This window comes from Numida meleagris, chromosome 9 (genome assembly GCF_002078875.1).
Source record: "Numida meleagris isolate 19003 breed g44 Domestic line chromosome 9, NumMel1.0, whole genome shotgun sequence".
Taxonomy (NCBI): domain Eukaryota; kingdom Metazoa; phylum Chordata; class Aves; order Galliformes; family Numididae; genus Numida; species Numida meleagris.
Genome location: NC_034417.1, coordinates 17047786 through 17063495, shown reverse-complemented (window position 1 = coordinate 17063495; position 15710 = coordinate 17047786). Strand labels below are relative to the sequence as shown.

The 15710-nt window shown below is 42.5% G+C and overlaps 1 protein-coding gene and 1 long non-coding RNA gene across 5 annotated transcripts in view; one reads left to right on the top strand and one right to left on the bottom strand.

Annotated features, from left to right (window-relative positions):
- The window catches only part of ASB7 (ankyrin repeat and SOCS box containing 7), a 31901-nt gene extending 16205 nt beyond the window's left edge, over window positions 1–15696 (bottom strand). For 2 of the 4 annotated variants that reach the window (XR_002441747.1, XM_021406991.1), the window contains exons 1-4: window positions 15558–15696; window positions 14909–14990; window positions 9335–9433; window positions 4896–5156 (exon numbers count right to left, since the gene is read on the bottom strand). Coding sequence is in view for 3 of the 4 variants with exons in the window: in XM_021406991.1 (XP_021262666.1) it covers window positions 4896–5106 (211 nt within the window). In the remaining variant the exon portion in view is untranslated. Of the gene's footprint in view, window positions 1–4895; window positions 5157–8663; window positions 8752–9334; window positions 9434–14864; window positions 14991–15557 lie in introns of those variants that run through there. The other 2 variants (XM_021406992.1, XM_021406993.1) reach the window with 2 other exon arrangements.
- LOC110403585 lies at window positions 8854–9784 on the top strand. The gene is made up of 2 exons (XR_002441749.1): window positions 8854–8976; window positions 9581–9784. It is a non-coding gene; the product is annotated as an uncharacterized LOC110403585 (long non-coding RNA).

Here is a 15710-nt window from a genome sequence, read left to right as displayed (position 1 = left end):
TTAAAGCAATTGCTGAAGTATCCACAGGTTGGCAGGAAAATGAAGACCTGGGCTCAGTAAGTGATTCCTAACCTGCTCTGTGACGGTGTCTGATATTTTAGCACAGAATCAGTATGACCCACACAAAGACTGAGACACTACTTCCCCGTAACGTTAGCTGCTCGCAGGTTCTCACTCTGCGCTGCCCAGACTATTCCAGATTATCTCCTGAGCAGTGATAGGCACGAGGATGCAGCAGGATGACACATTCTGAGAGGCTGATTTAGGGAGAAAGCTGGACATAATGGAGACAGCAGCAGCCACAGCTATTTCCCACAAAAAAAAAAAGTTAAAAATAGAACTGGCAAGCACTTTCATATCATGCCTTCTCTTCCATGCTGAGCATGCAGGTCAGTCATTTCTACCCTCCAGATGAGGCACACGATTCCAGCCTGGTTGGTCTGTGCCACTTCCAAATTCCATCAGATCTGCCCCAACTTTTGTGTATGCATGTGTACAAGCATTTCTTAGACAAGCTGTTGCAATACAAAAGCAACAGTTGAGCTCACAAAATAAGGATATCCTTTCCCTATGGTTTTAACTATCTTTCAGTGCCTCCTCTCCTCCCACAGTTTCATTACTTTTGAAACAAAAAAGTTACAAACACATGTAAGACAAGTGTCTCAACAAGAACAGGACAAAGAAAAGGTCTTCCTTGGGCAACCAAGTAACACAAATAATTAACCTTCCAAAACCAAGCCCAGTAACAAAAAAAATCATCAGAAAAATATTTTAATTCTCATCATGTGCTTCTGGAGAGCTAATAGTACCAACCACTCCCCCAATAAAGAAGCAATTTTAACAAGACCAAAACACTATCCACACTACTAGCAAGTGTCTTGCTGCCATCTCCTGTAGAACAGTTGAATTGCACGTGGCTTTTAGAAGTTGGACCTGCATTACATTGCACACGATTTCTACCCATTCAGCCCCTGTATTAGCAAAAGTAATACTGCGAGGCTGATGTTGCCTGAATTGCTTTGGTTGCTGTGATTTTTTTTTTTTGCTTTAATTATTTTTCCAAAGCTTCAACATCAGTACCATGTTGTAAAGTATCTCTGTCCCCCTGGAATGCAAGCGAGGTGGAAATGAATTGGGAAAGAATTCACTTAGCTTACCTTTCAGATTCTGCAGAGGGGTAAAAAAAAAAAAAAGTACTTGGTACAAGCATATTTAACTAGGAAGGGATGAAGCCAGCACTTGCCAGCATTTCTTTATCTTGCCTCCATCCTGATTGTTTGACAATTATAGTTATTTCTTCTCAAGCTTCCCATTAATTTGGGGATAGCAGAATCTAGAAATATGAACAGCTGCATTTGGTCACTTCTAATGTTCTTAAAATATAAGGCACAATACAGTAACAAATCTTGAGCTGCTTATTAAGGGTACCTTAATTACTGTAATCAATCTCATTTGAGATAGAAAATTGCAACACAATGATGCTTGTGATCTTATTTTACGTTAAAGTTGGGCACCTCAGCTAGTTATTAACTCTGCTGTTAATGAGACCTGTTTCTAGTACTGTAATCTAGAGAATATATGGGTTACTAAGAAAGAGTTTAAAATCTTGGAGTTTCAATTTACTGCTCAGTGGGACAGCTTCCCTTCTTTTGGGACACTTTTGCTCTATCAGTCTAATTTGGGAAGCCAGGAACACAGTGCTACTGGCTTCATAAAGTACTTCTATCACTCCCCCACAACTAGGAAATAATTCAGACCACAAGGTTTAGAAACACGGCTACATTTATCTTCTGTTTTGAATTTTCTAGGACAACACTGATACACAAGACCTCCGTGAAGGCATTGCTGTTCAGAGACACAAAACCACAGTGAGTTGGTTTAGAAGGATGTGCACTGGCACTCACTCATTTCTTCTGGATTCTGCATGACCTTACTAAAAATTAGTTACCTTCCAGCCAAGACTAAAAATAAATAGTTCTTTTTAGACACTTCCTTTTTTTAGTCTAATTTCTGGGAGCCTTACCAAATCATTTCCTCGCATTAATGCAAGTAAGAAGAAACTGTCCTGTTCAATTAGCACTGAGAGAACATCACCAAGAGACAGCTAGCAACTACACACTGTCAAGGCTTCAGTGGATTGTAACTTCAGTGGTGCTGGGAATTAAAAAATAGTTTTTCTCCAGTATAGTATTGTCTGTCTCTATGTCATTTTGAAAGCAAAAAAAAAAGCATTAAAGGGGAAAAAAGGTTCATTATCAAAATTACTGAAAACTATCCCCCCATTTTTATGTTGCTCTCATACTGAGCTTTGTGACTCTGGATTGTTCCTGTGGAAGGAAAGAACTATCTTTGTAGCATCTTCAATTCATTAAAAAGAGGCAAGTGCATTAAGTCAAATTCCCTGTTTCTTAATGAAATTTAAGTTTCTCCGGAGCTCTAATCAACTTTCTGCATTTCGTGAGAGTTCTTATACGACCTATTATCTCTGTACCTAGTTGCTATTTCTGCTGGCTTCATCCCTAAATGCGAGTTGTTAGTTTAGGCATTTCCCCATCTATCTGCCTCTCCTCCTTGTTTAGCAGAAAATAAACGCTTCCTCCTGTTCCACACCACCTCCACTCCCATCAGCCGATCTGCATGTACAATGCTGTCCTCTGGCTCTTTTCTTTGCTGGTGAGCAATGATGAAAATGAAGGGAGAGAAAAAGCAGGAGGCAGCTAGGTCACGACTCTCATAAGAAGCTGCCTCTTATTTCCAGGTCAGCGATCAGAGTCCTTCTCAGTGTTTATTTGCCAAAATCCATCTCAAACCCACTACCACTCAAGCTTATGTCAGTGCTCCTGCAGCATCCAAGATGAGAAGCATGGCACTCTTCCCTCAGCAACAGTCCTGCGTGGTTCTCATTCCTGTACTTGAAAATATTTCCAGCTCTGCTAAGCTCCATCACCACCAGACAGCCACATCTATCAGTCTCCCCCTTTCTTCCCACTAACCCTCAGGTACCCTTTTCTTCCTCTCCACAACTCCACCTACTACCTCCCCTTTATTACTAATACACAGCCAGTCACTTCTGTGCTGTTTACTGTAAGATTCATACCAGAAAATGACTTTTCCCTTCACCACAGTATCTTTTTGGTCCGAAGGGATTAGCATCCAACGTCAAATTAATCTGCTTTGAGAGGGAGGAAAGGGGAGGCTGTTAAGAAAGGTGCACACAAACCTCTCACTAATGAGGCAGGCGTGACTGAGTTTGCTTCTAACAGCCAGCTCATTGGCTCACTTGTGACATTATTATGTTTTAAATGCTCATTATCTTTTATGTATATTTTTCTACATTATCTGATTTGAGGGAAAACAAGGTAAGGCACAAATCAGTGCCAATTTTCTGAAGGAAGGCTCAGCTACAGAAAAAGCTGCTGTAGATGACTAACCCTCACACTATTTGTTACTCAACTTTCTAGTCCTGGTGATTAAACTCTTGGCTGCTTGCAGAACAAAGATGTCTCATTACAGGCAGTTTTCACCAGGCATCAGATTCAGCTGGTACTTCATATGGAAAAGAGTAACAACAAAAAAATAAAAACAAGACAAAACATTATGCCAGCAGCTATTTAATAGCAAAACCTATACGATTAAAGTAAGTAGGATTTACAGGGTTTATTTTGTCCAGATCATCTTAAAAAAACACATCTTTTGAGACTCTGCCTCTATACCTTGAATTACCAAACTGAAAACTTCAGATTATCTGCAGATATTTCCTTTAAAAAGTAGAGTTTACAGTTACTTGTGCAATTCAGTAGCTTTCCCCTCACCTCCAATAAGGAGGAGAGAATTTCCCAGTATTACATCGTTAGAAATTGCAGCAGGTAATATAAATGGGGTGTAGTTGTTCAGGTAGTTTCACTTCTGCTCCAAAATAACACATTGCTAATTGTGCAAATACCACATTATTAATTAATGCCATTCAATATTAAGGGTAATGTAGCATTTGTCAGATGCAGAGATCACAAACAAGGGGACCATGACCAAAGCTCAGATCAGTAAAGCATCAAAAAGATAATTCATTTCAGTTTTCACGGGACTAGAAACCATCCCGATTCATAACTAAGTTGATTAAAACAGTGCTAGAGTAAAGGATGCTGTTCTTTAAGAACGCTACTCAGAATGTGGAGAACATCTTGTTTTTGCTTTTTCTTCCTTGTCTCACATTAGAGGCTTAAGACCATTAATTTTTAAACCTTTACATAGCTTTAAAAGAAGATACAGAAAAAAATTCTGACCATACCATTTGTGGGGAATGAACAACATTCCTGCAGTTCCATCACTTAAACTCAATCAGTTCTTTAAAGCTTCAATACCAGTGGATGCAGGAGAAGTGTGAACTCAGCTGGACTAGCTGACACCAAAGTCCTCGCACAAAGTAATATTTTCACAGAGTTTAGCAGGCTGTGTTAAAACCTACATGGAAACTCAAACCTTTAACGTGACTTATTAACTTCTTGAGAATTATGAAACAATCTTCCTTAGGATTTCAACCTAAAGAGCTGCCTTCCTCTAGTAGCAGCCCCTAGCAGTAGAAAGGCCCACAGTGAGTCCTGTGAGTGCGTTTAGGTTTATAATGAGCTCTTTGCCCTGTTTTTATAATGTGTATTCATTCTTTTAACAATTCCTCGGCAATTCTGAAACAACGTCAGGTTTTAAGTTATACAGCTAATCTATTACCTCATTCACAGAGCATGCATCGGACATAAACAGAAATGAAGCACCAAAGAAAGAGGGGAAAAAAACCAAACAGAAGTAGTCTGGCAATTAAGTGATGTGGGAAAGCCATACAATGGGTACCGGGATAGAGAGCTGTGAGCTGGGTATCAGGTTTTTCTCTCTAGGCAACTCACCTCCATGCTCAAGAAAAACACGGACGCATCTCTCTTTCCCTCTCGCTGCAGAGAAATGAAGCAAGGTCCAGCCATTGGCATCTCGACCATTTGGAGAATATCCTTGCTCCAGCATTTTGCGCACGGTGTGAACATCGCCAGCAGCAACCGCAGCCTGAATCTGCAATTCTTCCTGTAGCTCAGGGTTTCTCCGACAGTGATGGTGTAACATCCTAGCTGAATCTGGCTTTTACAGAAGCGTCATGAGGTCACACTAGTCACCTTGAATCAATATAAAGCATGAATTAATTAGGACTGTGATCAGGAAAGTGATCTAGAAGAATAATCAGTACTAGTGAAAAGCAATGCTAAGATTTACTCCCTATGTGTAGAATAAAGTTGTCTTATACATAGGGTAAGATAAAGCACAATCTCACTATTGCTAGCAAAAGCTTAGTACACGATTCACATCCCAGAGCAGTAACTGAAGAGGACACTTGAAGAAAATATTTACTATTTATTATATCCAAGAGTGACAGCAAGCCACAGTTAAAGTACCTGAACGAGGAGGAGAATGAGAAATCCCCAGAACCCAATATTCATTTAAGATCACAACACTGTTAATAACACTGACTCAAGAGATACTGTTAAATGCATTCTCTAAACTGTTGCGTGAAACAGTGCTGTATTGCTAGAGCAACTGAACTACAACTTTTTCCCCGCCTAGAAATAAATAGCCTGTAAGATTAATTGAAAAATATGTTCATATCACTAATACAATGTTTTCTTGTGACCTACTGCACAATAATACCAGCAACACCCATGTTCAAACCGAGAACTTCAACCTCCTTTCTCCTCGTACTTTGTTTTTTAATTAGAATTTTCTGCCCATATTTCAGCTTTTGGGCTTCCTTATTAGTATGTAAACACTGTAAAGGATCTTGATATTCCAAAGATCTGACAAAGATGGTACTATATAAGACTTGAAAACATATACTGGAACAATTCAATTTATAATTACCTTGATAAAGTATATGAGAATGCTGGGCCAAAAGGGTCTCTAAAACAGCCACTGCAAAAGAGCCTAGATACCAGCATATACTGGGAAAGAAGTAAGTGTAATATTTTGTGCTCTGTTTGAAAAGCTCTCATCTTCAGTTCTACTTGCTACCCAGCTGGGGACAAGAAAAAAATGTAGGTATTTAAGGATTCTTTCACAGTACAAAGTCTGTGAAGTGTTTGCATTTTCACATGCACTGTATCATATCCCATTAACAGCTACTCCTAGAATGGAAAAGAATAAAAGAAAGAATAAAAGCAGGGAAATGAAGAAAGGGAATGCTGAGCAACAGAACTCACAGCAATTACCCAGAAACAACTGCAGTGGGTATTAACAATGAATTAGAAGATTTTAAAAAGGAAAAAAAAAAGAATTTAGATTGCTATAAAGTGAATAGTAAAGTACAATGAGAAATTCTGAAGACAAAAATGAATTTTAAAGAAATCGTTAAAATTTACACCAACACTGTTTTATTAGGACAGCAACCCACATCATCACCTAAACCTTCATTTACGTAAGTATCATAAGGATTCACACATCCTCATGATTCATAGGTCATTCAAAAGGCATTGCAATCAACTCCTCATATCCCACTAGGCGCTTGTTTTCCTGTGATCGAGATATGCACAAAGACAACAGAAAAGTGAAAGCATCAATCACTGCCATCCTTCCGGATAAAGGCTTAGAGGGCTACTCACTCTACTTATAACCTGCTTGTGCCCACTGCAAAAAAAGTTATTATGTGCTGCTTGCAGAGATAGAAACTAATAATGAACAGGTAGCTACAATCACGCTACTTACACAGCAAAAGCAGAGATTACATACAGCCAATGCCTGCCGTTGACATTTATTGATGCTTCAAGATACCACATATGCCAACAGTCACTAATTCAGCATAGGGTATGGAAGACAACTTTTTAGCTCAATAGGTCATGCATGGCTTGGATACAGATTTGGTTTTGTTTTATAGCATGAACTCCACTATCTGGCACTGGAAGAAAAGGAGATTTACAAACTGGCACCTGCTAACTCGATCGGTTCAGCTTTTGCATCACATTCAAAAAAATCAAACTCGACTAATCTGATGACAATGGAAGTATTTCTATTGACTGTAATATGCTTTTGCTAAGCTCTTTTCTAAATTCCAATTAGCACTTCAGAATGTGCTCACCTATAAGACAGCGAGCATGACTTCATTAACAGTGCTGTTAGTAGTGCAGTCTAGAATGAAATCCCAACTATAAAAACAAGGTCTGCCTTTGGATTTACAAGTGAAAGCTGATAGTAGAACTTGATTGATTAAAAAGTGAGTTGGGGGGGAAATCTTTCAAAACAAAACAAACGCAGCAATAAAAAAAAAAATCAGAGCAAACTCTTCCAGCCCTACTTTCCAAATGTGTCAAAAAAAAAAGATATGACAACTTCTTTCAAACTCCGAATATCTGATGGAAAGGAAATGTAAACAAAAATTCTTCCACATTTTATATAGGCCCTTTTGATAAAGTAATAGTACCAGTAAGATCTCCTACTATCCTGAAAACAGAAGTCAAACCAGTTGTTCAAAATGCAACAGAGAGACAGGGAGACTACACAGATAAAAAGAAATGGATTTCTCATTTAAGGGCCAGCAGTATACCCTAGAAAGTACCTACAAAGTTGGTTAAGAAAAAGCAAAGCTCTTTATATCACACTTCTCCGCTGGTGGGTGCATTTGTTTATTGCATTATAAAAAGTTGGAACTGGCACCGTATCACAGAATCACAGAACTGTAGGGGCTGGAAGAGACCTCTAGAGATCGAGTCCACCCCCCCCCCACCAAAGCAGGCTCCCTCGACCAGCTTGCACAGGTAGGCATCCAGGCGGGTCATGAACATCTCCAGAGGAGACTTCACAACCTCCCTGGGCAGCCTGTTCCAGTGCTCCATCACCCTCACTGTGAAGAAGTTCTTATGCACAATTGTGCAGAACTTTCTATGCTTCAGTTTGTGGCCATTTCCCCTTTTCCTATCACCACGCACCACTGAAAAGAGTCTGGCCTCATCCCTTTACCTCCAGCACCTTAGATATTTATAGACATTAATCAGATCACCTCTGAGTCTTCTCAAGGCTGAACAGACCCAGGTCACTCAGCCTTTCCACATAATAGAGGTGCTATGGGTCCTTTATCATCTTTGCGGCCTTCCACTGGACTCTGTCCAGGAGATCCCTGTCTTTTTTGTACCGAGAAGCCTAGAACTGGACACAATGCTCCAGGTGAGGCCTGACCAGGGCAGAGTATAGGGGGAAGATCACCTCCCTTGACCTGGTGGCCGTGCTTTTTTTAAACGCATCCCATGATGCCATTGGCCTTCTTGGCCACCAGGGCACACTGCTGGCTCATGGCCAACCTGTCATCCACCAAGACCTCCATGTCCCTCTCCGCAGAGCTCCCCTCCAGCAGGTCATCCCCCAACCTGTACAGGTGCAGGCAGTTATTCCTCCCTAGGCGCAAGACTCTACACTTGCTCTTGTTAAACCTCATCTGGTTCCTCTCTGCCCAACTCTCCAGCCTGTCCAGGTCTCACTGAATGGCAGCACAGCCTTCTGGTGTGTCAGCCATTCCTCTCAGCTTCGTATCATCAGCGAACTTGCTGAGGGTGGACACTATCCCCTCATCAAGGTCACTGAGGGAGATGATGATCAAGACTGGACCCAGCACCAACCCCTGAGGAACACCACTATATACAGACCTCCAACTGGACTCTGTGCTGCCGATCACAACCCCCTGAGCTCTGCCAGTCAGCCAGTTCTCAACCCAGCTCACCATCCACTCATCTATTCCACACTTCCTCAGTTTTGTTATAAGGATGCTGTGGAAGCCAGTGTAAACACCTTGCTGAACCACTGTTCTCCCCCCATCCAGTGATGACATCACAGAAGGCTGCCACAGAAGGTCAAGCACAACCTCCTCCTGGTGAACCCATGCTGACTACTCCTGATATACATATATACATATATGTTGCATGTGACTAGCAGAGCTTATTCAAATCAGCTAGTACTAAAGTATGTAAGTACTAGAACATACAAAACTGAAGACAAAGTCAGGCATAAGCAGCTCCTTTTATCACTTGTGTAGTTTTTATGAATTTGTGAATAGTGACAGGACGAGGGGGAATGGCTTCAAGTTGTGCCAGGGGAGATTTAGGCCACAATTTTTTTTTTTTAAATCCCATATTGTTTAGACTGTTGGAAATTAATTAAAAACTCTCTCCTGAATACATTGGTTGAACTGAAAAATATGGAAAATACATACCTATACATTCTTGGTATTTGTATACTGCCATGACGATAAGTGACAGTAACAAGAACTTAAGTGATTTTGCAAGTACAGAAGGATGAATTCAACATGTCCCTAAATTACCTTATAAGAGGTTGTCAGTCTTTGATGGATGCTCCATTCTTCGTTTTCTTCACTACTCATAATCTTGTGTGCCCATGCGTGTCAAACAACCTGCTACCCCTTAAAAAGAATGATATTTCTTGTTAGGTGCAAATAGCAAGAGTCAGAGGTCTACCTGTTTTTACCCCGTACAGGTATTAGAGTGCTACATTTTAATGTAGTTATGTCAAAAAAGGCCTGAAATACTTTTTTTTTTTCCATTAACAGACAGTCCTTCAGAGGCTGGGGTGAAAGAGTTTGCTTCTATCAGGTGAAGAAAAAACTACAGAGAATAATCCATGGAAAACAAGAGAAACCAGAGATGTGTTTCCTCTGTGAAGTAAACCTTGAAGGAATGACCTAACCTCTTCTCTGACAGTTTCACCTATCAGTTCCTGCTATGGAACAAGAATAAATGCAAAGGTTACAGTATGTATTTCTGCTCAACACTTTTCTGTGGGAGCCAGATGCCAGGAAAAACCTTCAGGACCCACTTGGCTCCTCCTAACTCATGTTGGTTCTTTATCTCCATCCCATCTGTGTTTCTCTGTCTCAAGAATATAACCCGAGAAGGTAGAGCACTGCCTTCCCTGTCCTCCGTTTGGACTTCTCTGGCACCACCAGGTAAGCCTTCCCCCTGCGACACAATCGACCCAAGCTAACATACACTGTACTTCAGAAGGGTGAACACACCTTCCCAACACAAGCAATACCTTCAGCTCAAAGATATCACCCCTTTCTTTATACCTAAACCCTTTTAGTATCCAACCTCACTGAACATCAGCACCTATCCCTATCCAGTTTCTTATCCTCCCTCCTTGCAGATAACAGCACCAGTCCCAACTGCTGACCTCTGCTCAAAGCACTGGCATGAGCCTTTTCTGACCAATATTATTTCATTAATTCTCTCTACAACTCTGTCCAGCTGGCATTTCTTCCACTTAGGCCGAAAGACCCTTGGGAGAGGCTTTTTTTTTTTTTTTTTAAAAACACACTGCAATAATGCAACAAATAATAAAAGCATTAAATACTTCATTGTACAGCAGATCACACAGACTGGGAGTTGTTTCTGTTGCATCAGAACAATTTTAAGCACTGAACCTTCAGCTTAAAATTTGTCACTTTGTGTAACATATGATTGTGCTTTGCTGATGATAGCTCAGAAAAAGAGGATGGAAAAAAGCTCTCTTCATCCCTCGTATGCACGTTTTCTAAGAGCTTTGCTTCCCAAGATAAAACACACGAGGTCTGCAGATATGCTCACAGCCCTGCACAAAACTGCACTGCCATGACCTAATTTGATCACATTTCCAGCCCTGTTTTTGCATAGTTGATCGGTTGTTAGTTCACCTTTTCTTTTTTCTTTTTCTTTTTAATTTTTGCATGATTTCCACTTAAAAACCCACACATTTTTTATTAGCTGATGCAAATTAGAATTGCACTGACTTCACAGACTACAGACAAGGTAACAGATTGCTCCACTAAAAAAGTAACAAGCATTTTTCCCCCCAAAGGAAAATTAGCTGCATATGGCAAGAGTAAGATCTGTAACTTTAATAAAAAGAAGTTATATTTAGTGAAAGTAAAGCTCACTTACTCAGCTTGACAAAGTTTGCTTAAAACCAGCAAAGTAGCACACTAAAAACAAAGAAACACATCCCTTATCTACTGACAAAGTACCACGTTGTCCAAGACACCATAGACTTTTCTACATCAATGCGTCATTTCATTAAACTCATTGCATACATCATGCAGAAAACAAATTCCAGCACACGCGTGCAGTTGATTTTAAAAATAAGTCCTCATAATGCAGTATTTTATCAATTCAGATGGACAACAGGACTGACCCCTGAGCCACAAGGTTACACAGCCAACAGGAGGAGGACCATACTTCTTGGTGTCAACCTAAATGTATAAAGCAGGGAAAGCGTATCATGATCCGTGACTCAATGTCTAACAAGGAACTAACCACCATAGAGCCTAGTTGTCTCTGAAGTATTCCAACACAGTTAAACCAAAAAAATAACAAAGAAGGAAGTCCTATGGAATAAGGGTAATCAGTATTCACGATTCTCACAACCTACTTTTCCCATCCCTTTCAGAACTCAAACAAGCTAAATGTGTTCTCATTCAAATGGCATTTTGAAAATGGGCAGTACGTGTTTGATAAAGAGTTTAAATGCAACTATCATCTTCCTATGTCACTTAGCTTCCTATTTCAGGAGCTCTACAGACAGAAAGGCAAACAATCATGTTATTGTGTTCTTATATTCCAACCAATGTTTGCAAAAAAAATGCATGAAATGCCAAAATTTCACAGGGCCTTATGATCCTGGGGGCTGGAACTAGATGATCTTTGTGGTCCCTTCTGACCCAAGCCATTCTATGAATATATTTTCTGTTAGCTGCTCTATGCTATATCCCAGACATAAAGTGAGGCATCCAAGTGGCTAAAATGAAAGTCACCAAGCTACTAGTGCATACTGCTGACACCGAAAGCAATGAGTTTACAGTGCATGAATCCTCCTAACCATCACAGAAGAATTGCTACTTGAAAGGAAAGAAGCTTCACTCTTCATGAGTGGTCATTAAAAATTATACATTTCTCATGAGAGCACCTGTAATGCCATCTTCTGGGTTGGACATATTTAAAGTAACTGAGAGAGTTAACCTAGAAGTGCTCCATCAGCTTCAGGTGTACGTAATACCAGTGATGCTGTCAGGTACCATTAAAGACTAACGAGCAGCTGTTGTGCTGTTACACTCTGCAGGTGAACAAAACTAAAGTTTAGAGGTATCATTTTACCAACTATTACCCATTTAATGGAGAGGTGTGAGGCGTGACTTTTGGGCCTGATGGAGAACTACGGAAATTGCCCAGCTCAAGTAACTTCAGGTCTGCAAACAGGAGAGCAACAGATGAGATATGACCTTCAGCACCCACTGTTAACACATCAGCTCAAACCATCCTCAAAATCCCCATCTGTACACTGGCAACCTTAACCACAGGCGGAACCCTGTGAAGAAAACACCACAAATCCAGTAAGCTCAGTGTTAGTGCTGAAGGAAGGCCTTACAGATCTTTTGCAGGAGAGAACGTTGCATCAGTTCATACAGCTGCAACGCTCCTTCTCCAGTCTGCACGGAGCACCTGCAGGGAGCCTGCAGCCCGCTTTGAGATCGAGCATAAAAGGCAGCCCCACTGCTGACTTACCGTTAGCAAGCTTCAAACAGTACAAATAAAGTGAAAACTTAGCCTCAAAAGTGAGCAGTAATTCAGAGCAACTGTTAAGGACTAAGATTCACCCATTTTAACACTACTTGCTATCACTGAAGAATCCCAACACCAACCTTTCATTGAATGACAGAAGCAGGAAAAAATCCACAAACTAGTTCAAACCTCACTACAGCAGTCGTTTCAGTCCTACTACTCATGACACAGCTGATAAGCAAAAAGAGTGCCACTTATGGAGCTCATTTTATTTAACAGTCTCTGGAAGATGTGCATTTGCTCTGCATTTTTTTTTAATATGGCCTAGAAGAATCGAACTGGACAGAATTAACTGGATGACTTCAGTGGATAAAGCAACGGTGTTTCACTGCAATAATATCATTCTGTAAGCAAGTGCTGGAACAGAAAGCAGCCTCTCACTCCACGCATTTCCTTTAAGGGTTTCAAATTCACAATTAGGAAAAACAAAAACAGTGAGTATATAACCTGAGGCTAAAATAAGAAAAACACTGGATATGCAACTTAATCTAAGGGGGTAGCTCTACTTGTAATGTGCTGCATTCCTTCCAGAGACCTAGAGGAAGGCTACAGCACATCATTTGTCTCTGTTTCTTGTTTTGACCACATGTACATTTCTGGCAGAAGCTCATGCCCCAGTGCCTGGAACCCAATTCCAGTCTCTGTATCTGGATCAAACTTTGTTGCATTGGCATTTCACATCAGGAAGGAGCTTATCAAGTCACAAGCACTTACATTTTCTAAAGACCTCATGGCTTATCAGCACCAAGACGCTGTGCAGTCTGATTAGCTGCACTGATGCATCTAACGTGGGGTTGCATTAGAGGTGTTACAAAGAGGCTCTTACAATAAACCAACTTTGTATGAAACAGGTGCACCATGATTGCACTGGAAAGTTAGCATTGATGCACTTGTCTTATCTAACAGCATAGAAACCACTCCTGCAGTCACACTGGGCTGGTCTACGTGTTCCAGCATCATGCATCTATCTGGTTTTGTGGTATGCTCTCAAAATAACACAGACTATTTACTCTACTTTTAAAATATGTACCTCAGAATTTGTTGTCCTTGCGTTACAGGAGAATTTTCTACTTAATCTTTACAGCGTAGCAATGAAGACAACATTTTCACCATATGCTGAAGATACATCAGATTAAAGATCCACCCTTGACCACAGCAACAGGTACTGCTTTTTCCCCTGCAACTAACACTAGAAGTGATTCATTTCTGAAAATGAAAACCACTCTGGTGCAGTCAATGACATCTCTGAAAATACAACAAAGACCAGCAGGACCCATATTGAGGATACGTTTGCCAAAATAACACAAACTCATCTACATTTGAAATGGATTACAACAGAGTCAGTGCAGACTTTGCATTAGTACAGGCACGCATGACATTACTTGGAGCATAGTAACAGTGGGACGCAGAATAATGCTGACTGACATTAACCACCCCCATTCTCTTTCCTTCCAAAGCCCATCTCTTCACCTCCCAGCCACATAAAACAGGATTTCTCCCTACAAGCTGCTCTTGCTCTGAAACCAAACCATCCTTCTCTCAGAACAGGACTCATTTTGTGATGACTCCTTTCATTTTTTCCCTTAAGCATCCAACAGCATTATCTTCTTCTGTCATCTCAACCCACAAAGCACTTGTAAACAAACACCATCCAATTAAATCCACTGGAATTTTTGCAACTCGGTTACAATACAAAAACCCTGACCCACACAGAAGTTAGGTGCGGGTAAAACCAACAAAACCTAATCACCATGACCTACTGCAGCAACAACTACAGAACCAGAGCAGGAACAAGTCATGTCAATGGGAGGAAAGGGTGAAGGGACCCTCACCATTGCCCCGAGTGAGGCCATGTTAAATGACACTCCCCATTCCCAGAGGTGCCCAAGGTCAGGGTGGCTGGGGCCCTGGGCAGCCTGAGCTGGGGGGGGGGGGCAGCCAGCCCATGGCAGGGGGTGGGGCTCCATGGTCTTCGAGGTCCTTTCCAATCCAACCATTCTATGATTCTATGACATTCCTGAGCTGAAGAGACACCAAAACACGTTAAGGAGTAGTCTGTGATCAGAATCACGTTTGTAGATTAGATTCAGACAATGACAAACCGTTACAAGGAGAAAAGAGCCCTTCAATTGGGCTTCAGAGCTTCTAAACCCAACACTCAGCAGGACACAAGTTCTGAGAGAACAAAGAGACCCAACACTGCCCATGGAATCCACCAAAACCACATCAAGAATGGTAGACCTGGGCAAACCGCACAGCAGGGACCACTCTACGTGAATTATCACCTTGCTGGGCACTTCTGAGCGTTGCCTTCTCTCTTCCGTCTCATTCCATTCTTTGCAGTCCCAATTTTAAGGCAGCTTAAACCTGCAAAAAAAAAAAAACAAACAAAAGTAGGACTGAGCCCCACAATGACAGAAGCTGACAGCAAAACAGCCAATACTAAAGAAACAGCAGCCCGAAGGAGGAAAAGCCTTCACGGGGGGGCCAGGAAGGGCTCGTTCACCTCAGAGAAGGGCTCGGTGTGAAGCGCTGAGGCCGAGCCCGCCCGCCCTGTCAGCGCAGCCCCGGGGCTGAGGTGAGCGCGGAGGAAGGGACAGGAAGTCCCCGCCGAGCGGAGCTGTGGGAAATCCGGAGCCGTCTCCACTCCGGAGCTCCGGGCCCCGAGAGGCACCGCCGGGGGCTGAGGGCCGCGCTCCGCTGTAGGGTCACCGGCGTTCCCCTCAGCCTCACCGCCCCGAGAGTGCGGAGAGCGGCCCGGGGCAGCCGCGGGGGCGGGCGGGGGGGGGCCGGCAGCGCGCTCAGCTCCGCGGGAACAGGCGGTGAGGGGGCAGCTCCGCGGGGCCAGGGGGCTGAGGGGAAGCTAGCGGAGGCCACGGGGTCGAGGCACCGGGAGGGAAACGGGGGGTGGCCGGGGAGCACCGCGGCCGTTACCTGCGCGCCGGCGGGCTCCGCGCTGCGGCCGCCCCCCGCGCTGCGCTGACTGCCGGCGGCGGGGCCGGGCCGGCCGCGGGAAGGGGCCGCGCCGTGCGGGGACACTTTGCACCCAGCCGCCCCCCGCGGCTCGCTGCGGGGTCAGCGGGCAGG